A 24,499-nucleotide genomic window follows, 5' to 3' on the forward strand; every position below is an offset into this window, starting at 1 on the left:
ACCACAAGTCCTTACAAAGGACTGCGAGAACAGCTGAGAAGATCATAGGGGTCTCCCTACCATCCATCAGGGACATTTATCAGGAGCGCCTCATACACAGGGCCCTTAGTTTATCAAGGATCCCACCCATCCATCCAGCATCCTCTTTGAGATTCTATCAGGCAGGAGACTCTGATGCATAAAGACAAGAACGGTCAGGGTGGGAAACAGTTTCTTCCCTCAGGCCATTAGGCTTCTGAAATCCCAGCTGCAGCGCATTCGAAGTGTCACCGGATAATTGTACTAACTCCTACAATATTTAACCTATGCACTTTAACTACGTGTTACTCATTTGTAGATTTTATTCTTACTTTCCTAAGATATTGTGTGTTACGTGGATGGCTGTGCTTTACACCCTGGTCAGGAGAAACATTGTCTCATTAGGCAGTGTACATATATATAATTAAATGACAATAAACTTGACTTGACGAGAATTGTCATTCAACCATGAACACAGTACACATAGCCCTGGTGCAAAACACAGTAACAACTGTCACACACGCGCAGCAAATACAATTTTGACAGCAGGAAAAAAATTCAGTTACCAATAAAACAGTATTTAGAAAAAAATTATTAGAGCCCAAGTTCCTGACTGTCATGACCTATAGATTGCTGGTGCACGGATGCTGTCCTGAAGCCATGTTTCTGCACCTGAGAACGTGCAGGGAAATTTTATCACAATGTTGCCTGGAAAGGAACACTTCAGTAACTGGACAAAGCGAGTTTGTTTCCTGTGAAGCAGTGGAAGATGAAGAGGTACAGTATACCAAACAACAGTACGAGGGGTAATACACAGCGTAGAGACCAGAGAACCCATCTCCACAGCAGAGGAGTCTAAACTCAAGAGGACAAAGATTTCAGGCAGTCACGAAGAGGACTTTTCCCACACAGAACCCGGAGTACATAGAAAATGGGTGGAGCAGATGCAGCTACCCTCACAATAGCTCAGCAGAATCCAGACGAGTACTTCACTCACCAGAGTTTAAAAGGCCAGGTGCCGAGAGATGGGATTTTTTCAGGTAATGGTCAGCATGGTGAGCAAATGCTTCTGTGATGTACTGCCCTGTGCAAAAGTCTTGGGCACGTATATATGTAGCTAGGGAGCCTTAGACTTTTCCACAGTGCTGTATTTGTCAACATGGAATGGAGAGTGAGTTGGTAGATGTAGAGGGAGCAAAGGATGTTGGGAATGGCGAAGGTGGAGCTCTGCAGGTGGGACAGACGGAGTGCCAGGGATGGGGAGAGGTGCTGTGGTTGCACACCCACCCAGCCCTGAGGTACCAGGAAAGGTCATTTCATTCCAAACAAATGGTTTATTGGTCATTTGCCAATACCTCCAGTTGAACTCTGTCTTTTTGTGTGTTTTCCCCCCTAGATGTCATTCTGTGATTTTGTATTGCCGTGTGCTCATTTGTTTTCATGCCCCATGTGCTCCTATCTCCGCTCCTGCTCTACTCCGGCCCCTGTATTACTGAGTACTCCGCCTCTCACCTGTTTCTCATTATTACCTGATTTGCTGTGGCCTGTGTCTCATTGTGCTCCACCTATCATCTGTTTATTGCTCAGTGTATCTCAATCCTGTGTTTTCACCTGTTTGTTGTTAGATTGTACCAGTGGATTGTCCTGAGCCTGTCCAGCATTTGTATCTGTACTCGGTCCATCTGAATATCGACTCTGCCTGTTTCCTGATTCTGGTTTTTGGATTTCTCTGGATGTTTTGATCTCTGCCTGAACTTTGACGCCAACTTTGTTTGCAGCTTGGGATTTGTTACTTAATTAATATCACTGTGTGCACAATCCTGGGTCTGTGACTGCCAGCATCCTGACATCATTACAGAATGTCTCTCCAGTCCTCCCTGTTCCCTTCCCTCTCTCTTCCTCTTCTCTCAACCATGATTCCCCTCTCCCTGCCCCCTTCCCACTCTGTCCACAATAGAGAGCAATATCAGAATCAGATTTATCAACACTCATATGTGTCATAGAATCAAAGACAAGTACAGCGCAGAAACAGGCCCTTCAGCCCATCTAGTCCATGCCAATCCATTTAAACGGCCTACTCCCACTGAGCTGCACTGGGACCATAGCCCTCCATGTCCCTATCCAGACTTCTCTCAGAGGTTGAAATGGAGCTTGTGTGCACCACTTCAGCTGCAGCTCCTTCCACTCTCGCAACCCTCTGCGTGAAGAAATTTCCCCTCATGCTCCTCTTAAACTTTTCACCTTTCACCCTTAACCCATAACCTCCCAATCAACCTCAGTGGAAAAAGCCTGTTTACATTTACCCTACCTATACCCCTCAATTTTGTAAACCTCTATCAATCCCCTCCCCCAATCTTCTACGTTCCAAGGAATAAAGTCCTAACCTATTCTCTCTTTCCTTATAAGTCAGGTCCTCCAGACATGGCAACATCCTTGTAAAGTTTCTCTGTACTCTTTCAACCTTATTTACATCTTTCCAGTGACCAAATCTGTACAGAATATTCCAAGTTAGGCCTCACCAAAGTCTTAAACAACTTCAACGTAACATCCCCTCTCCCACACTCAATCTGTATTCCTAGATCCCTTTTGTTCAACCACACTCCCCAGTGCCCTACCATTCACTGTGTAAGACCTACCCTGGTTGGTCCTACCAAAGTGTAAAACACCTCACACTTGCCTGCATTCGATCCCATCTGCCATATTCCGGCCCATTTTTCCAAATTGTCCAGATCCTGCTGCAAGTTCTAATAATGTTCCTCGCTGTCCACGACACTCCTAATCTTGGTATCATCCACAAATTTGCTGATCCAGTTAACTACATTATCATCCAGATCATTGACATAGTCAGAGGAACAGAGCAACGTTTTGTGGGCACAATAGAGACGCCTGGATAGTATATTACCTCCCTGGTGCCAGGATCAGGAATGTCTTGGATCATGTCCTTGGAATTCTCAAGGGGGACAATCAGCCAGAACTCCTGGTACATATTGGCACCAATAACCTAGGCAGACAAGTTGAGGAGGTCCTGAAGAGAGATTTTAGGGAGCTACGTAGAAAGCTGAGAAACAGGACTTGCAAGGTAATAATCTCTGGATTGCTGCCTGCGCCACATGCCAGTGAGGGTAAGAACAGGATGTTCTGGCAGGTGAATGTGTGGCTGAGGAACTAGTGCAGGGGTTAGGGGGTTCAGATTTATGAATCATTGGGATCTCTTCCGGGGAAGGTATGACCTATACAAGAAGGATGGATTACACCTGAAGCTGAGAGTGCGCAATATCCTTACGGGAAAGTTGGGTAGAGTTGTTCAGGTGGGTTTAAACTCATTTGGCAGGGGATGGGAACTGGAGTGATAGTGCTGAGGATGAGGTAGTTGGTTTGCAAACAGAGGCAGTGTGTAGTGAGACTCCTAGCAAGGGGAGGCTGACGATAGGGCAAAATTGCAGTCAATATTGAAACATAAAAGGTGGACAAAATTGAAAAGAATGAATACAGGATTGAAGGCGTTATATTTCAATGTGCGCAGCATACAGAAATAAGGTCGAAGAACTTGTAGCACAGTTGCAGATTGGCAAGTATGATGTCATAGGCATCACTGAGACATAGCTGAAATAAGGTTATAGCTAGGAGCTTCATGTCCAAGGACACATATTGTATCGAAAGAATAGACAGGAAGGCAGAGGGGTGGCGTGGCCCCGTTGGTAAAAAATAAAATAAAATCATTAGAAAGAGGCAACATAGGATCAGATGGTGTTGAATCATTGTGGACAGAGCAAAGGAACTGAAAGGGTAAGAAGACCCTGATGGGAGTTGTATACAGGCCCCCAAGCAGTAGTAAGGATGTGGTCTACAAGCTACAATGGGAGATAGAAAATACATGCCAAAAGGAGTTGGGAAGCATTTAAATACCAACATTAAGGCATTAAGGTCATTAAGAAGGTAAAGATGGAATACAAAAGTAAGTTGGCCAGTAATATTAAAGAGGATACCAAAAGTTTCTTCAAATACTTAAAGTGTAAAGAAAAGGTGAGAATGGGTATCGGACTGTTGGAAAATGATGCTGCAGAGGTACAACAAAGAAATACTGAATAAGTATCTTGCATTAGTCTTTACTGCAGAAAACACTGGCAGTAAGCTGGAAGCTCCAGATGTCAGGGGTCATGAAGTGTGTGAAGTTACCGTTGCTAGGCAAAAGGTTCTTGGGAAACTGAAAGGTCTGAAGGTAGATAAGTCACCTGGACCAGATGGTGTATAGCTCAGGTTTTTGAAAGAGGGAGCTCAAGAGATTGTGGAGGCATTAGTAATGATCTTTCAGGACTCACTTGATTCCAGAATGGTTCCAGGAGGCTGGAAAATTGCAAATATCACTCCACTCTTCAAGGAGGGAGTGAAGCAGAAGAAAGAAAATTATAGGCCAGTTAGTCTGACTTCAGTGGTTAGGAAGATATGGGAGTCGATTGTTACGCGTGTGATTTTGAGGTACTTGGAGGCGCATGATAAAATAGGCCATAGTCAAGGGAAAATCTTGCCTGACAACTTTGTTGGAATTCTTTGAAGAAATAAGAAGCAGGATAGACAAAGGAGAATCGATTGATGTTGTGTACTTGGATTTTCCGAAGGCCTTTGACAAGGTGCCACAAATGAGGCTGCTTAACAAGCTACGATCCCATGGTATTCTAGTATGGGTAAAGCAGTGGCTGATTTGCAGGAGGCAAAGAATAGGAATAAAGTGAGCCTTTTCTGTTTAGCTGCTGGTGACTAGTGGTGTTCCACAGGGGTCTGTGTTGGGACCAATTCTTCGTATATTATATGTTAATGATTTGGATGATGAAATTGAGGGCTTTGTTACAAAATTTACAAGCAATACAAAGATATGTGGAAAGGCAGGTAGGTTTGAGGAAATAGGGAGGCCACAGGACAGACAGATTAGGAGAATGGGCAAAGAAGTGGCAGATAGAATACAGTTTTGGGAAGTATATGGTTATGCACTTTGATAGAAGAAATGAAAGGGTTGACTATTTTCTAAATGAAGAGAAAATACAAACATCTGAGACGCAAAGGGATTAGGGCGTCCTTGTGCAGGGTTCCCTAAAGGTTAATTTGCAGGTTGAGTGTGTGGTGAGGAAGGCATATGCAATGGTAGCATTCCTTTCAAGATGGCTAGAATATAAAAGCAAGGATGTAACGTTGGGATTTTATAAAGCACTGGTGAGGCCTCACTTGGAGTACTGTGAGCACTTTGGGCCCCTTAACTTAAAAGGGATGTGCTGAAACTGGAGAGAATTTAAAGAAGGTTCACGAAAATCATTCCAGGATTAAATAGTGTCTCATATAAAGAGCTTATGATGACTCTGGGCCTTATTCACTAGAATTTAGAAAAATAAGAGGAGACCTAACTGAAACCTATCAAATGGAGAAAGGCCTTGATAGAATAGATGTAGAAAGAATGTTTCCTATGGTGGGGGGTGTCTAAGACCAAAGGACACAGCCTCAAAATAGAGGGATGTTCTTTTAGAACTGAGATGAGCAGTAATTTCTTTAACCAGAGAGTGGTGAATCTGTGGAATTCATTGCCACAGGCGGCTGTGGAGGCTAAGTCTTTATGTATATTTAAGGCAGAAGTTGATAAATTCTTGAACAGTCAGGGCATAAAGGAATATAGGGAGTAGGCCGAAGGTTGGGGGCAAGAGGAAAAATGAATCAACCATGATGAAATGGCGGAGCAGATTCGACAGGCCAAATGGCCTAATCCTGCTCCTACATCTTATGGTCTTATATAGATGACAAACAACAACTGACCCAGCATCAATCCCTGTGGCATTCCACTGGTCACAGGCCTCCAGTCAGAGAGGCAACCGTCTGCTACCACTCTCTGGCTTCTCCCACAAAACCAATGTCCCATCCGATTTACTACCTCATTCTGAATACCGAGTGACTGAACCTTCTTGACCAGCCTCCCATGTTGGACTTTGTCAAGTGTCTCGTTGAAGTCCATGTAGACAATACGCACTTTTCTGGTAACTTCCTCAAAAAATTCTGCAAGATTGGTTAGACACGATCTACCACGCACAAAGCCATGCTGACTATCGCTAATCAGCCCATATACACAGATATACAGTCCCTTAGAATAACTTTCCCACGACTAATGTCTGGCCTATAATTTCCTGGGTTTTTTTTTAAAAAGAGCCTATCTTAAACAGAACAACATTGGCTATCCTCCAATCTTCAGGTACCTCCCCTGTTGTTGAGAACAATATAAATACTTCTGGTAGAGACCTTGCAATTTTTGCTCTTGCCTCCCATGGGGTCCAAGGGAACACCTTGTCAGGCCCTGGGGATTTGCCCACCCTAATTTGCCTCAAGTCAGCAAACACCCCCTCCTCTGTAATCTGTATGGGGTTCATGAAGTTAATGCAGCTTAGCCTCACTTCTGTCAGCTCTGTGTTCCTCTCCTGGAGTAAATGCAGGTGCATAAGAATCATTTAAGATCTCCCCCATCTCTCTTGGTCCACACATTCATTACCATTCTGATCTTCCAGAGGACCAATTTTGTCCCTTGCAATCCTTTTGATCTAAACTTAGGATTCTTCTTCACCTTGTCTGCTAGGGCCACTTCATGCCTTCTTTCAGCCCTCCTGTGTTCTCTTCCACTTCTTATACTCATTAGTACCTCATTCTTTCCTACCTGCCTGTACCTGTTTTTTTATTTTTCTTAACCAGGGCTTTAATATCTCTTGAAAACCAACATTCCCTAAACCCGTTGTCTTTACCTTTTATTCTGACAGGCACATACAAGCTTTGTATTCTCAAAATTTCACTTTTTGAAGTCTTGCCACTTACCCAGTGCACCTTTGCCAGAAAGCAGCCTGACCCAATCCAGTCGTGCCAGATCCTTCCTGATACCATCAAAACTGGCCTTTCTCCAATTTATAATGTCATGAAACTTGTTTTGTTGTGGCAGCAGTACAGTGCAATACATAAAATTATTAGTCCTATGTAATAGGCACCTGAGCTATATCTATATATATATATAATTAACATATCTTGTTTACAGTCATGTTCAGTTCATGGTAGCTTACAGATCTTACTACTCAATTTTACCAACAGTCATCAGTCGAATCAATGGGATAGTATATCACATCTGATCTTCTGTCTCAACAGGTCAACAGCAGATGCCATTTCACTGGAACATCTTCACTGACTACAGCTCAGTATTCAACACTACCATCCCCTCAAAATTAATCACAAGCTCTGAGACCTGGGTCTCAACCACTCGCTGCGCAGCCAGATCCTTGAGCGTGGATTGCTGAGGACTTGTTCTTGCTGACAACGGCCATGCGCCATCAGTTTACAAGACCTGTCACTCAGGGACTTGGGCTATTTATTTTCTTAGTGTGTAACTGTATACTTACTGCTATCTTGTATGTGTGCTGTGTGCCTTGAGTTGGGTGTGACTGTTGGTACCGTTTTGCACTTTGGTCCCGGAGGAATCCTGCCTCGATTGGTTGTATTCATGGTTGAATGGCCATTTTAAACTTAAACTTGGACAGTATTTAATGACTTGTGCAACTGATGATTTAGGATTTCTTTTACAACAAGATATTATCTGTGAATTACACAATGAATGGTAAATACGTTAGGTAGAGCTTTCTTCACAGAAGTAATAACCCCACAGCGATATCCTTTCATTAATGGTGCCCTGTTGGTTGTACAAGAGTGTTGATGAGCAGAATGCCCTCCTCTTTGAAAAATTGCTCAACAACCTGAAATATCGACACCTCCTTCATATCCATTTCTCATCCCCTTGCAAATAACAACCCCTGAACCAAGCTTCCCCCTTCTCAGACGATTCATTTATCGGTCTTTGAACAGAGTAACGCCTGAGCAGAATCACTCTAATTATTTGGTCTGATGACTTGTGCAAAACCATACTCAGAACCTCCCTTACTGCTGGCAGAATAAGTTCTTCTCCAGTTGTAGGGCACCTTCCAGATTTAGTAATGTAATATTGTATGAACCACATAAACCACAACAGCCCTTGCTCCAGGGCCATAACTGCTCAACCATCTCCACAAAACCCTGTCCCTCTCTGAGTCCTTTAACGACAAAAGAAAATGTTAGTTGTGTGACTACTCTCCATCCCTCTCTTACCACCCTGTCCCCGTGGAAGCCCATAATCTCTCCAACTTCCCTCGTTAATGCCACTTCTGCTGCTGCACGCAACTTCGGCCAACGAGTTTGCCGCTCGCTACGTGAATGCCGCTTACGACATCTTGTTGTTGCCGTGGCTCGACTTAGCCCAATCTCTCCAAAGTAGGAAAATCCCGCTGGGCGCCAGGGTTGAACCGGTTCAAAGTAACCCATTTCTTAAATGATGCCTGTAGTCCCTCAGCTGCCCCCTTGCCACTGAACACACCCCCACCCCTTTATCTTCATCGCCTCCTTAGAAGCTTCCACCTCCCCCAGAGGGGTTGACATCACCCACTTTGATAACCAAGTCTAGATCCTAGTATTCCGGTGAAGTGCATCTAACTAACCATTGGAGGTTTCTTACTTTCGAATAATCCAGTAAAACTGATGATACTGAAGTCACCTGGCTCCGATAATTAAACATTTTTTTAAAGTTAGATTTCTGAATGCATGATGATCAAACATCACTTGCAGCCTTCACTTGTTCTTTCCGCCCCCACAATATGACACAGTAAATATCAAATATCAAAATTATTTCAGGCTAAAAGTATGCAAAAACCAAAAAACACGTAACAAACAGGCTTTAATGACTGGACTGGGGAACGAGGAGAGCACACCCGGCTCCTGACCCTCTCCTTTTCCAGAGCTTCTCTGATCTTGGTGGCTGGAGACACCGGCAGATATGTCACCCCCCTGTTACCGCTTCGAGTCGCGACCTTGGCCGGTCCCGGCGTCTGAACAGAGCGGGCTGGCGGCTCCGTGCGTTGTGTAACTAGTCCGAGCTCCCACCGCTGAACAGCAGCCAGTGACCGGGTGGGGGGAGAAGGGAGGGGGTCAAACTTTGGCCGAATTATGTGAGTGGGAACGCCGGTGGATTCCATCAGCCCGCCCCTACCCAGTCATTAAAAAACAATTACTCCCAGAGCACGGAGATAACTTCAGGGGTTTTTTTGCGCCATATGTTAGTTATCGATCCAGTGTCCTGGTTACCTGAGTTCAGTGTCAACCCGCCTGTTTAGATGCTATAAGTAGAAACTCGTCCTCACGCGGAAGAAGGTGGAAATGAACGGCCAGCAGTTAGAATAACGCCTTTTTTAAAACAAATATATAAATGAAGCCGTTGCATGATAAAGTCCAAGGGGGAAACACGGGGGGTAAAGAAGAATTAGCTCACGTTACGGTGTTTGCAGAGGCGAGATCGCGCCCGTCTCCTCCAGCCGGCAGCGGGCTGGTGGGCGTCCGAGCCTTCTTCCGTCGCCAGGAGCCCCAGCTTCTCTTCTTGTGGCTGGCAGCCTGCGAGTCCTTGCACTCGCTCTGGGCATCTTCCTCCTGCTCTCCGGTTGACCTGCTGCGCTGGAAGACCCGGCCGATCTTCTTCTTGAAGCCTTTCGGCTGCAGCTTCCCCGCCTGCGCCTTCTCCATGCCGGGGTGGGGGGGGGGGGGTTCTGAGCGGCGGACGGCGAAAGTGTTTGGACGCGGGAGGGCCGAGTCCGGGGCTGACTGGGCTGACCCCCCGGGTCAACTGCAGCGGAGCCGGCTGAAAGGACGCCTCGCTCACCTCATTGCCAGCCGAGCTGGGTAATTGCTGATCCAACAAGCACAGCAACACCGTTCATCCGGTAGAGGGAGAGTTAACTTTCTAATTTCCCGGTTACCGCTGTTTTCCAATGCTCTCTTCCAACAGGTTCCCTCAGGCTCAGTTAACTGGAAAGTGCCGCCCCCATATGTCCGAGGGCGACAATAACAAAGAATAAACCGTACGTTGCTCTGTATACCCTGGCTGAGACTCAAAAAATCCATCCAGAATGAGCACAGGTTTATACCTTTGGGATAATTCAGTGAGCTACTGACACAATTAAGGATGAAAATAATAATACTTTAAAAAAAATACTGAGGGTTTCTCTTTCCAGGCAGCGAATGCTAGATTCCTACCTATATTTTAGTGGGGAAAAAATAACCTTCAGTTCCTCCCGCCCCATCCTCTACACGTGCCCCTGGGTTTGGCACTACACCGGAGGAACTGGGTCCTTGAGGATTAGAGAAGAATGCTGGGAAAGTGGTCTAATCGTGTCTTATCCAGTATGTTCTCATCATCACAACACTCAAATCCTGGCTAAATCTTGCAACCCGCCTTTCAGTACAGTCAGATCTTTCCGGCAGGGGAGAGCCCAGAATTACTCAGGATGTAGTCTAGAGAGAATCTAATATAGTTCCAGCATAACCCCCTACGCACAGCTGATGAGGAGAAGTGTTCCATGTGCATGCTTAAGATCCTTATTGACCTCCAGTGCTGCAAACCTCCCTCTGTTCTTCCAGTCCATTCAGTATCCTCCCATTTATTGTATATCCCTTGTCTCACAGAACCTTCTCAAGTGCACCGAATCATACACATTAGATGCGCTGACTTTCAATTTGTTAACTTTTTAATTGTGGTCATTTTTTTGTAATGTAGGAACCCAACAGCCATTTGGGGCCTAATACCTTGCAGCAGTGTGAAAATGGCCAACCAAGTCCTTTCCCAGTTGATAAGTGCAGGTCAGAGCAGTGGGCATTTCACTTAGTGCCTTTGCAACTTTCCGATCCAAATGAGAGCAAAGTCAGCACTTTTGACAAGACGGTCTTTGCCAGGCTTCAGAGGAGCTTAAACCCACAAAGTTCTGGCTCAGATGCATGAGAAACTGCCCTCCAAGGTTGTATAGCAGACTGTAGTCCTTGTGGGCATTGGCTGGCATGGTGCCCATTGTCCCTGAGCACTAATGTCAGTGATGACTCATCCTGTAAGTCACATGATGCCCACGCCTTTGGTCTATATTCTCTTAAACCAAGGGTTCCCAACCTTGTTTATGGCATGGACCAATGCCGTTAGGCAAGGGGGTCTGTGGACCCCAAGTTTGGAACCCTGCCCTACACTCCACTTTTATCACCAGTTGGACAACAAAACGGACACTATGACTGCATCGGAACATTATCACTGTGCATCTTCTGCCAGAAACTAGAAGGTTGGTTTACCACTCAGGAAGAACATGGTTGATCCTCCATCTCAGTCGATCTGTTCCACATATCCACATCACTCACGGGGCACTTTGTCTTAACAAGACGGGGCCAGAACATCGATGCACTCGGTCCTGGATTTGCATTGATTCGGTAGGTGAATGAAGTGAGAGTTTGGTAGGGAGTGAAGTGACCACCTAAATCTGCAAAGACCAGGGATGTGAATCTGAGCATGAAATCACAATGGCATGAACTGTTTTCTGTGGGAGCTAACACATTTTTAATGGTGGTGTTAGACATTGATGGTAGAGCCCCAATGGGAGTCCATATATTTATCTAAAATATTTAAAGGGAGCACCAATAAAAAAGGGCACTGGAGATGATTCTCTGTTCTTTCCCATGATGTTCAACAACCCTAAACCTCAAAGAACTACAATTCTGAACTAAAGGCAGAAAATGCTGGGAATAATTAATAGGTCACGGTGACACAGAGGGATAAGAGAGAGAGTGAACGTTAGTTAATGTTGATGGGCCATCGTCAGGAACCTCACAATTCTTGGCCTCTTCAGTGTCTTTATAATCTGTAATAAATCATGAAAGGGACCTCTTCTGGTTTCACAGACCTGCAGGGATTGATAATGTAGGTTTCAGATTGGATGCAATTTATGTTCCTTCTCCACCCCCTACCCCTCCAGTGGCACTAAAGCTGTATTTTAGAATCAGATTCTTTGCACTGTAGTTGATTCCACTCTTACTTTTAGAAGCAGACAAAGTCATTTGGGTCTATGACCAATCAAGGTCGTCTCCCCACCTGACCAGGCAGTCTCTCAGGATGCCTCACAGATCTCCTGCCTTGGTCTCTTTCAAACACCGGGGCAACTAAATTTGGCCCCTCCCTGAGGACGTTTTGGCTTAATCTTCACTTAGGTGTTACAATATACTGTTAATGAAGCTTGTGGAATAAGTCACCTATGAAACTAATGGGAGTGACAAATATCTGTTGCAAAGATAGTGATGGATTGTCTATTCTTAAGTGATGAGGATAAACATTTCCAAAATGAATGGTATTTTTTTTCCCTGGTAAGATGGTGGCACGCTTTGGACACATTGGCTTCTACAGAGGTAACCAAAGGTGTTATTGTCTTCTTTAAAAGACCCTGCTGGACATTAAGAACTTAAAATACTGCAGGTCTACCCCAGCTACGAGTTGCTCACTGGCAGGGAAACTGACGGCGATGGACTTGGTGCAGACCACGATGCTGCCCGTAACAGAGGGATATCGGTGCACAAAGGAGGTGTGCAGTCTAACAGCAAGTGATCATCTTAGTTGCTTTCCTTGTGATCTCTAGGCCCTGATGGACACTGGTAGTGTGGAATGCTGCAAGTCCAATTCATAGGTTTATTGGCGGGCAGCGGGTCAGACGCTAGGGGAGCTTTGTGGCCCCAGTCGTGGCGAGGACTAGGTCTCAGGCTGCGGCGTCACCTGCTTGCAGCCACCCGGGGGAGGCGTCGGAGCTGGGCACTGTATGGAGGTGCTGGAGGTGGTGTGGCATGGTATCTATGCTGGAGTCCTTGCTGCCTTCCAGTGTTCGCTCGGCAGTAAACAAGCTGTATTGTGTTCAACTGCAGACTGCTGCAACATTGATGGTCTTAGGGACTCAGACTATTTCTTTTTGTGTGACTGTATTTTACTTTGTTCTTATTTGTGCTTTGTACCGTGTGTGACAGTTGGTACTGTGTTTTGCACCTTAGCCCCAGAGGAAAGCTGTTTCATTTGGCTGTATTCATGGGTATTCATGTTTGGTTGAATGATCCTTGAACATGAACTTGAATTTTTCAACCTTTCCATTCAATGCAGCTACTAAAACCAGCAATTTAGCCTGATTTTACTCTGACTCTGGGCATGCGGGTTGTTAAGTATTTGGAGGAACCTGCCATCAAAATACTTGCAGTCTCTCAGCTCGAAACATTGACTGTTTATTCACTTCCATGGATGCTGCCCGACCTGCTGTGTTCCTCCAGCATTTTATGTGCGTCACTCTAGATTTCCAGCATCTGCAGAATCCCTGGTGTTTATGATTTACAGTATTTCCTTGTTTTCTGTTTCAGGCATCATGCCTGCCTGATCAGTTCCATTTCTCACATGTTAGAACATAGAAATTTACAGCGCATTTCAGTCCCTTCGGCCCACAGTGTTATGCTGACCATGTAACCTACTCCAGAAACTGCCTAAAATTCCCTAGCACATAGCCCTCTATTTTTCTAAGCTCCATGTACCTCTCTAAGAGGCTCTTAAAAGACCTATTGCATCCACTTTCACCACCGACACCAGCAGTGTCCTTTTACTTACTCTCTTGAGATTCTCGGTGGGGGGGGGGGGGTTCTATATCTTTTTCTCCAGCCTCCCTCTTTACCCCTTGGCTTAATCATTTAGCTTACTTTGGCATGAACGTACAATCATCCTGGTGAGCTCCAGGTCCTTCCTCTGTGCAGGATTTAAAAATTAACATTTCCTCTTCTTCTTCTCATCTCTAATTAATTTTTTTGTTATTAAGAGTCTCATCCAATCAAACTGACAGTGTGGAATCTGGCGATGTCGGGGTCCTAGATCTCAGCATGTAGGAACGTTGTCACCGTCTGAAATGTTGTCATGTAATTTACTTTGATCCATGATTGCTTGTTGATTTTAACATTGAAATCGGTCCTTCTGATTCTATTCAATTCAGGCTTAATTATTGTTCAACCACACATGAGTACTTTTGAATACAGCCAAATGAAACAAATGCTCAGAGGCCCCCGTGCCCATTGAGTGCAGCCAAGAAAATCTGCAGTCAGCCACGACAGGGCTTGTCTTCTGCCAAGGGAAACCCTGGGAGGGCAGCGTCGACTCAGTTCTGAGTGCCACGCCAGAACGCAACAGCTTTGCGTCCTCACTCCGGGCAGCCGCAAACAGGCAACACTGAGGCTTGAGGCCTAGTCCCTACTATGACTGAGGTCAGGGAGCTCCCCCTGCCATCTGCCCCTGCTCTCATCCAATAAACCAGTGAATCAAACTTGTGGCATATCAGATGAAGAATGTACAAAGTGGTCCTGCGATCACCAGTACAGCAACCAAGGTGGCCACTCGCTATTTGACTGTAAGTCTCCATCATCTCATGCAACAGCACGTTACGCAACTCCTTCATTATCTCCACCAGCGAGCACCTCGCTGATGGTGTGGACCTGCAGTGCTTTAAGTTCTTAATGTTCAGCAGGAACTTGCGATCTTTAGAAGTATGTTTAAGTAGAGCGGGAGCACCTTTTGTTGACCATGTGGAAGCCCCCGTGACCAATATGCTTTTAATGTCTCCAAGCAACGGATGACTTACTTTGACTGTGCGTTGTCACTAATGATCGTTTGCTTGGGATGAGTTCTGCTTCATCAAGCTTCTTTCATGCTCAAAGTAACAGAGCATCACATTTATCAGTCACAGACCAGGTTGGTTTTCCCAATAGTAACTTGTTTGCAAGAGTCTGTTGAAGTTATGTTTCCATCTTCACACACCCATTGTATGGTCTTCTAGTACAATAAGATGGACTCTTGATCTTACAGTTTAGGTTGTTATGGACTTGAACCTTATTGTCTGCCTACACTGCACTTCCACTACTCTGTGGCACTTTATTCTGCATTCTGCTATTGTTTTCCTTTGTACAATCCCAGTGCACTATTGGAATGAAGCAAAGTTTTCCACTGTATGTTGTGACTAGTATAAACCAACTTATCTTGCCTACCTCACATTGTTTGCATTGGCACACTTTCCCAACCTCTTTCTATTTTTCATATTGTTACATCCCCCATGGGTATCTTGTGACTGCCTTATGACCATGACGTAATTGAGTATCTGGTGAGAATGATGTAATGGTCTTGTGATGGTGGGGTGACATATTTTCCCGCCAGTGTGAGGTCACATGATGTAGCTTTCCTGCCAGTGGGAGGTCATGTGATGGCCTGTTCCAACAGGTATAAAATGGGAAAGCCCAGCTGTGATGCTGGTTAGTTCGTTGTTTAATTCATCGGTTACTCCGTTATGCTGCGTATTCGTCTCATGGCACGGTTTTGTTTTAAAGTGGAGTTTTACTTTCTGTCTTAAGTCTCAAAGGTTATTGCCGGCAGTTTCACTAAACGCTGCCAGGTTTGGTTTAATCTACCTTTGCGATCCAGTTGCAGAGTGAAGAGTTTATCAAAGTACAGAAACCCGAAGGATCGAATAAAGTTGGTGTCGTCGGTGGTTTAATACAGGATCGACCTTATTGGATCTTCGTTCAGGAAATAGTAACCTGCATCTGAGATAACCCCTGCCTGTAAGAGCAGAAAGGGTTGGGGCAGTGTTATTCACCAGTTCCTTTAAGCCATTTTTACTCCCTTTGTCGTGAGCCTTTTGGGCAAGGCATATTTCAGTTGGGATCAGCAGTAATGTCACGTCGTTGAGGAATTCGTTACTTCAGGAAAGTCTCTCCTAATTGACTGTATAAATCATTTGGACTTTCGCATTTACCACTTTCAGAACTGTGTTCGCATTTATCGCTTTCCAAACTGTTCGAGTTGCCATATAGCAGTTAACTTCCGGTTAAGTTAGTCGTTTTACTTTTCATTTTTGTTGAACAAAGTTAAATAAATGTTTATTTGTTTATTAAAAAACCTGTCTCAATTCTATATTCATTGTTGCCGGAAATGTACCGTGACAATATAGAAAGATGTGTTTTTAATTCTAGAAGTTATTACATTTTGTGTCAATTTGTTAATTCATTGAATTGCTTCTTTGAGCTGACAAGATGGTTTGTACCATGTCCTTAAGGTTCAATTTACTTATTTTATATATTCAATAAATCTCAATTGATTAGCATGTTATAGATGTAAATTTCTGGTCTTCTGCAGAAATAACCTCTGTGTTTGTGATATTTATGATGATATTTTAATGTTCTTTATTTGAAGGTTAAAACCGTCACAAACATTGCCCTGCAAGAAGGGTAAATCTTGTGACTTTACAGGGGCTTCTCTTTATCTTATCTGGGTGCAGTGTTCCAGTGAATTAAACAACCAGTCTTGTAGTGTGCAGTGAGAATTCATAGTCTACAAAATAGTTCTCTAGACCAGGAGGTTGTTAAACCAACTAGGGAAAGGATTATATCTAGTACTCTATAATGGGAACGTCTCATTAAATTTATTGAAAAGTATGTAATTAAGGGGCCTTTAGGGAAGAGTTGGCATTTCTGAAGATTGAAATATGAGTTGGAGACCATTAAAATTATATTTCCATTTCTTTCTTGTGGCAGCTCCCCTTGCTGTGCTGAATGGTGGGAGGGCTTCTCCTGTGATGGAATGGGCAGTGTACACTACTTTTTATAGGGATTTCTGTTCCTGGGCTTTGGTGTTTCCATACTTGGACATGATGCAACCAGCTAGGATACTCTCCACTGTACAGCTGTAGAAGTCTGTTAAAGTTTTAGCTCACATGCCAACTCTGTGCAAGCTTTTATGAAAGCAGAGGTGCTGCCATGCCTTCTTGGTGATGACATTGATGTGCTGGTCCCAGGACAGATCTGAAATGATTATTGCCAAGGAATTTAAAGGTACTGACCCTCTTCACCCCCTATCACCTGATGAGGACTGGCTCATAGATCTCCGGTTTCCTCCTACTATTGTCAATAAACAGCCCTTTGGTTTTGCTGAGGTTGAGTGAGAGGTTGTTGTGGCACCACTCAGCCAGATTTCAGAGTGAAATTAGTCCTAGTTTTGATGAAGGAATGGTGGTAAATTCCCAAGTCAAGATGCCAGTCAAAGGGCATGTGCGGAGAGAGGGACTACCTGTAGGTGATGGTGCTCCCGTGTGTCTTCTTCCTGTGGAGGTTGCATGCTTGCTGATGCTCTTGGTGTGTCCTAGGTGAATAGCTGCAATGCATTTTGTGTATAGTACAGACTACAACCACCGTGCGCTGCTGCTGGTGGGAATGGTCAGGATGCCAATTAACTGGGCTGCTTTGTATTGAATGGTATTGTGCTTGCTGGCAGTTGTGGAGTCAGGCACACGCTACAGGATATCCAACATCTGCTTGCTCTTTGGCCAAATATATGTCTTTAGATGCACCAGATATGTTTCCAGTCAATGGGTATTGATAGGAGGATGAAAGTTGGGAACTCAGTGATGGCAGTGCCATTAAACATCTGGACTAGATGATTAGGTCCATCTCATTGGTTCATCATTCACCTGGAACATCTGGACAGCAAAGTTGCATGCATCACAATGCCCTTTATCGACTACATCGTTCCATCAAAACTAACCCTTGACCTCAATACCTCCTTGCACAATTGGATCCAGGATTTCCTCACTTGTAGACACCAATCAATTTGGATTGGCAACGCCATCTCCTCCACGATCTCCATCAGCACAGTTGCACCACAGAACTGTGTGCTTAGCCCCCCTGCTCTACTCACTCTACACCCATGACTGTGTGGCTAAGCGCAACTCCAACACCATATTCAAGTTTGCTGATGACTCCACCGTTGTGGGATGAGTCAAAGGTGGTGATGAATCAAAATACAGGAGGGAGATTGAAAATTTGGCTGAGTCATATCATAACAACCTCTCATTCAATGTCAGCAAGACCATGGAACTGATTGTAGACTTCAGGAGAAGGAAACCAGAGGCCCACGCACCAGCCTTTATCAGAGGATCAGAGGTGCAGAGGGTCAACAACATTGAATTCCTGGGTGCTACTATTTCAGAGGATACAGATCCCAGCACATAAGCAATTGCGAAGAAAGAATAGCAGCACTTCTACTTCCTTAGGAGCCGGCAGAGATTCGGCACGGGATCTAAAACTTTGATGTGTAGTGGAAAGTGTATTGACTGGCTGCATCATGACCTGGTTTGGAAACACCAATGTCTTTGAATGGAAAATCCTACAAAAGGTAGTGGATTCAACCCAGTACATCATGGGTAAAGCCTTCCAAACCAATGAGCACATTTAAAAGAAATGCTGTAGTAGGAAAGAAACATCTATCATCAGAAATTCCCAGCCCTCCAGGCCATGCTCTTTTCTCACTGCTGCCATCAGATAGAAGATACAAGAGCCTCAGGACTCACACCACCAGGTTCAAGAACAGTTACTAGCCCTCAACCATCAGGCTCCTGGACAAACTTTTACACTCACTTGTCCATCATTGAGAGGTTCCCACAACCAATGATCTCACTTTAAGGACTCTTTGTCTTGTTATCTCATGTTCTTGTTATTTATTGCTATTGATTTGTATTTGCGTTTGTATTTATTTGCATTTGTATTTGTATCTCATCGTGCCCTCTCATCCCAGGACTAAGGTGAGGAGAAGTTTTCAAGGCAGTTGGTGAACGCTGACAATTCTCTTTGCTGGGGTGCTGTGCAGGCTCACTCGTTTGGTTTACTTAAAGCCAAGATTGATAGCTTTCTGGATATTGGAGGAAGCAGCAATATTGGGAATAATGTAGGAAAGTAGAACTGTGATGAGGCAAGACCTTGATTAATTGTAGGGCAGACTCAAAGGGCCAGAAGTTTCTTATGTTCTCCCTTATAATTCTCAGCTGCTCACAGGAGCCCTTGTCTCAGAAGTGGACATAATTATTGTAAGAGAGGACTATGCATGGTATATTACCTGTGAGATACTAATCAAATTAATATCGTAAGTTGTATGAAATCATTGCCAGAATTTCATGGCAGCTGCACCATGCATCTCAATTATTTCACAATCACGTTGTCTGCTGCAGACAGTATCTGGTACCAATCCGTAATGTTCAAACAAATTCCCCAGGGTTTGCAGTGCCACTTATCACTGCACAGTGATCTACAGTATGTGATTTGTTGTAAATGAAGACCCATTTTAACAGTGCAAGTGCCTTCAAAATGATTTATGACTATCCAGGACCAAACCATCCATGAATAATAAACCATTTTATTCATCTTTAATCTTTCACACCCAATTAACAATCCAGTAGACGGGTTTCCATGTTACAGCACGACATTGCATTGTCTTGTACAGGGGTCAGCAACCTTTACCACTGAAAGAGCCACTTGGACCCGTTTCCCACAGAAAAGAAAACACTGGGAGCCGCAAAACCCGTTTGACATTTAAAATGAAATAACACTGCATACAACGTTTTTTTTTTGCCTTTATGCTATGTATAAACAAACTATAATGTGTTGCATTTATGAAATTGATGAACTCCTGCAGAGAAAACGAAATTACATTTCTGCATGCAACAAAAACATTTTGAACTCCGAAAAAAAGACGTTGGGTTGAAAGTTACTTTTAAGTAAAATATTCAATGTCTATTTGAGTCCTTCTTGTATTTATGAAAAACGCCGAACTTAAATTTTCTGCCAGCAGCAAACCAAAAATAACGTCAGCCAGCTGTCATCCTGAAAAATGAAAGGACTATTTCACTGAACTATGAAAAAATATGAATATAAGTAAAATAATAGGCAATTAAAATATTTATCATACTTGGTTAATGGGATTTCTGCTCCTGGACCTCAGCGCACAGCGTCTGCACATCAGGGCTGTATGATGTCACCTTCATCTTTACACAGGATCGCAAGCTGTCATCTGTGAGGTTTTCAATATCACTCCATTTGTGTTTCTGAGCAAGAACGGCCTTCTGACGGGCAACATCTTCAAGGTCTGCTGTCAAGCGTCTAAACTTGGACACCCATATGTCTTTGTCGGCTATGTCGGCCAGTTCCATCTCAAGATCAGGTTGACTCACACCTGCCAATGCAGTCGTATTCAGTAGGGAAGGATCGATGCTTAAGGGAGTGACCGGGAAGGATAATGTGTTTTTTTCCTCTCTGAACTCACAGAAGCGTTTCCCAAACGATGTTTGCATTGCGATGATTGCAGAATGTAAATACTCCGAAATTATCATGTCGTGACCTTGTTTGAACTCTCTCAAATTGGGGAAGTGAGACAAAGTGCCTTTCTGTAAATCTCTGGCAAGCACTGTCAACTTGCGCTCGAATGCCAAAACATCCTCCAACATGTGCAGGGCTGTACGTCCTTACCCCTGAAGAGCTGTGTTCAGCGTGTTCAGGTGCGCTGTCATGTCTACCATGAAGTGTAGCTTTTCCAGCCACTCTGGCTGTTCCAGCTCAGGAAAGGTGAGCCCTTTGCTGCCCAGGAAAGTTTTCACTTCTTCCAGACACGCGACAAAGCGTTTCAGCACCTTCCGTCTGGACAGCCAGCGATAAAAACACGTTGTAGCGGTGTCAGTAAACTGCAGTCAAAGATAGCTTTATTCGAACTAAACAGCCTTGCTTTTAAGCCTCCCTCAACCCAGCCCCCATGGACGCAGATGCTGCAAAAGACGCGTACTCACAAACCCCCGTAGGCTATCTCCCTTAGCCGGAATGCCGGCTAATTGTGAGCCGTTTCGGATGTGGCAGGAAATGTACAAGATCACCATAATTACATTTCAAAAGCTAACAAACTAACATAAAATACATTTTAATTAAATACTGACCAATTATTTCCCAAAGCCACAGGGAGCCGCAGCACAGAGGTGAAAGAGCCACAAATGGCTCGGGAGCCGCAGGTTGCCGACCCCCGGTCTTGTACATCCGTAGTTGGCCTGCTTGAAGGCTGCTTACTCCCTTTCACGCTGAGTCTGCACGTTGTGCTCCTTATTTGATGCTATCATATTTGAAGTGCAGAATGAGGTCTGTCGTGTCTGGGACAGATTTAATAAAAAGGCCAACCAGCTTAATCTCTTCTTGAGTTCTAAATCTGTAAATTTATAGGGATGGTTCCAAGTACACATATAAGATGCCGACATCAGGAAGCTCGTTATCGACTACAGCTTGGCATTCAATACCAAAGTTCCCTCAGAACTAATCAATAAGCTCCAAGACCTTGGCTTCAATCCCTCCTTGTCCAATTGGATCCTTGATTTCCTCACTTGCAGATTCCAGTCAGTATAGAATGGCAACAACATCTCCATAATCACTATCAGCACAGGTGCACCACAAGGCTGTGTGCTTAGCTTCCAGCTCTACTCACTTTAAACTTATAACTGTGTGACTAAGCACAGTTCAAATGCCATATTTAAGTTTGCTGATGACACCACTGCTGTTGGCCAAATCAAAGGTGATGATGAGTTGGCATACAGGAGGGAGACTGAAAATCTGGCTGAGAACCTCTTAATCAATGTCAGCAAAACCAAGGAGATGATTATTGACATCAGGAGGAAGAAACTAGCAGTCCTCACTGGGGAATCAGAGGTGTAGAGGGTCAGCAACTTTAAATTCCTCGGTGTTATCATTTCAGATATTCTGCCCTAGGCCCAGAACATCAGTGCAATTAAGAAGAAAGCACAGCAGCACCTCTACTTCCTTAAAGGTTTGCAAAGATTTGGCATGACATCTAAAACTTTGGAGAAACTTCTATAGATGTGTGGTGGAGAGTGCATTAACCAGCTACCTCGCAACCTGGTCTGGAAACACTAACACCCTTGCATGGAAAATCCTACAAAAAGTAGTAGATATGGCCCAATCCATCACAGGTGAAACCCTCCCCACCACTGAGTGCATCTACATGGAGTTTAGTTGCAGGAAAGCAGCATCCATCATCAGGGACCCTCTCTTCTCACTAATGTCTTCAGGAAGAAGGTACAGGAGCCTCGGGACTCACACCACCAGGTTCAGGAACAGTTATTACCCCTCAACAGTCAACTCTTGAACCACAGTGGATAACTTCACTCAACTTCACTTGCCCCAACACTGAACTGTTTTCACAACCTATGGACTCACTTTCAAGGACTCTACATCTCATGCTCTTTGGATATTTATAGCTTGTTTGTTTATTTATTTATTTATTTTTCTTTCTTTTTGCATTTGCACAGTTTGTTGTCTTTCGGTTGCCCATCCAGTTGGGCACGGTCTTTCATTGATCCCATTATGGTTGTTGGAGTTACTGTGAATGGCCACAAGAACATGAAGCTCAGGGTTGTATATGGTGACATTTATGTACTTTGATAATAAACGTACTTTGAGCTTTGAATCTTGAATAACAATTTTTAAATGTATTGCCCTGTGGTAAGGTCTAGGTTGGCCAGACTGAAGGAACAGATCTGAAATTGCCAGAGAAGGGGGAAATCAGGTTAACCTGCTACCTGAGAGGCCAGGGTAGGAGGTGAACAGGTCTTCCTGAGGCCCACTGCAGTGAATCTTCACAATAGATGACCCCTCAGTGTGGATGATGGTCCATTTAATCCAGAACCACTCCACCATCACTGCAACTCAGACGCGGAGCTCCTGATGACCCTCACCCCCCCCCCCCCAATAATCCACACATCTGTCCCCGGTGCCCTCTTCACTCTTTACCTCAGGGTCAGCCTAGTGCAATCTGAGCACAGTGCGGAGCAGTGTGAAAGGGGAAGACAACAATCAGGCTTCCCTGCTCCTGGAGAATGGTGACCTATTCACGTGAGGCATCTCTTTGCTTCTCTGCCAAAAAGAATGGTTTCTCTGACAAATCATGGGCTGTAGATATTCGGGGAAAATATATATTTGAGAGGTAATGTGATAGAGATGTGCAAGGTGATAGCACGCACAATAAAGTGGACAGACAGAGACTTTCTTCCAGGGCAGAAATGGGGGTAAAATACGGGAGCATAATTTTAAGGTCAGAGATAGTTTTTAAACACAGAGTGGTAGGTTCATGGACTGTGCTGCCAGGGGTGGTAGCAGTAGAGACAGATACATTAGGGACATTCAACAGATTCTTAGATAGACACATGGATGAAGCAAACATGGAAGGTAATGGAAAAGAGAGGGTTAGACTGATCTTGGAGAAGATTAAAAGGTTGGCACGTTGTGGGCTGAAGAGCCTATTTTACGTTCTAAATCATGATAACTCACAAAATGCTGGGGGAGGTCAGGCAAGAGTAAATTGTTGACGTTTTGAGCCGAGACCCTTTATTAGCTCTGGAAAGGAAGAAGTCAGAACAAGGAGGGGAGAGGGAGGGGAAGTAGTACAAGCTGGTGAAGACAGCTGAGGGGGAAGTTGGGTGGATGGAGGAGGGCTGATAAAATGAGGATCTGGGAGGAGGAAAAGGTAAAGAGCTGACTAAGAAGGCATCTGACAGGAGAGGAGAATGGGATGGAGGTTGGGGGGGGGGATCAGAGAGAGGCGGTGGGCAGGTGAGGAGAAGGGAAGGGCTAGCAAGGGTGCCAGATGAGGAATAAAAAAGAGAGAATGGAGAGTCATTACCAGAAATTAGAGAGATCAGTATTTATAACCGTCAGGTTGGAGGCTATCCAAACAGAATACAAGATGTTGCACTTACAACATGAAGGCAGCCTTATCATGGAATTAGAGGAGGCCATGAACTGACATGTTTTTATGAAAATAAGAAGTAGATTTAAAATTAAGAATGAGTGGTGACCTAATTAAAACCTATCAAATGGTGAAAGGCCTTGATAGAGTGGATGTGGAGAGGATGTTTCCTATGGTGGGGGTGTCTGAGGACACAACCTCAAAATAGATGGATGCCCTTTTATAACGGAGATTAGGAGGAATTTCTTTAGCCAGAGAGTACTGAATCTGTAGAATTCATTGCCACCAGCTGCTGTGGAGATGAGTCTTTATGTATATTTAAGGCAGAGGTTGATAGATTCCTGATTGGTCAGGGCATGAAGGGATAGAAAAGTGGATCAGCCATAATGAAATGGTGGAGCAGATTCGATAGGCCAAATGGCCTAATTCTTCTCCTAAAATGGGTGGTTGATGGGAAATCCTGCCTGTTATGGCAGGCAGAATGAATGTGTTCAATGAAGTGGTCCCCAGTCTACGTTGGATCTCACCAATGAAGAGGCCACAGCACTAGGAGCACCAGATACAGTAGATGACCCCGACACAATTGCAGGTGAAGTGTTGCCTCACCTGCACTATGGGGCCCTGAATGGTGGTGAAAGTGGAGCTGAAGGGGCACTTGGCCCCAGGGATAAATGGCATGAAGTATTAATTCCAATCCCCTTTTTACTCTGATATGTTGGTCCATGGCCTCTTGACTTCTGGCAGTTTCTCTTCCTTTCTCTTCACACTTTATGTACCTCCCTTGGCTTCCAGACCACATCACCAATGGCCCTCCCACCTTTCCCTTTCCATCCTTTAGATAAAAATTATAAAGTATTTTGACTTACTATGCTCAATCAAAGAAAATAGGAACTGGAAATTCAAAGCAGTGACATATTTTAACTTGGAACTCAATGACAAGGAGGAGACTCTTTGGTCCAA

At 44.3% G+C, this 24,499-nt stretch overlaps 1 protein-coding gene across 1 annotated transcript in view; it reads right to left on the minus strand.

Moving 5' to 3' along the window:
• Positions 1 to 9,627, minus strand: part of crybg1a (crystallin beta-gamma domain containing 1a) — a 221,013-nt gene extending 211,386 nt beyond the window's left edge. The window contains exon 1 of the mRNA XM_059983490.1: positions 9,380 to 9,627. Within this exon, the coding sequence (XP_059839473.1) occupies positions 9,380 to 9,627 (248 nt within the window). The remainder of the gene's footprint in view (positions 1 to 9,379) is intronic.
• Positions 9,628 to 24,499: the final 14,872 nt, after the last annotated feature.

This window comes from Hypanus sabinus, chromosome 10 (assembly GCF_030144855.1).
Source record: "Hypanus sabinus isolate sHypSab1 chromosome 10, sHypSab1.hap1, whole genome shotgun sequence".
In the NCBI taxonomy this organism is placed as follows: Eukaryota; Metazoa; Chordata; class Chondrichthyes; order Myliobatiformes; family Dasyatidae; genus Hypanus; species Hypanus sabinus.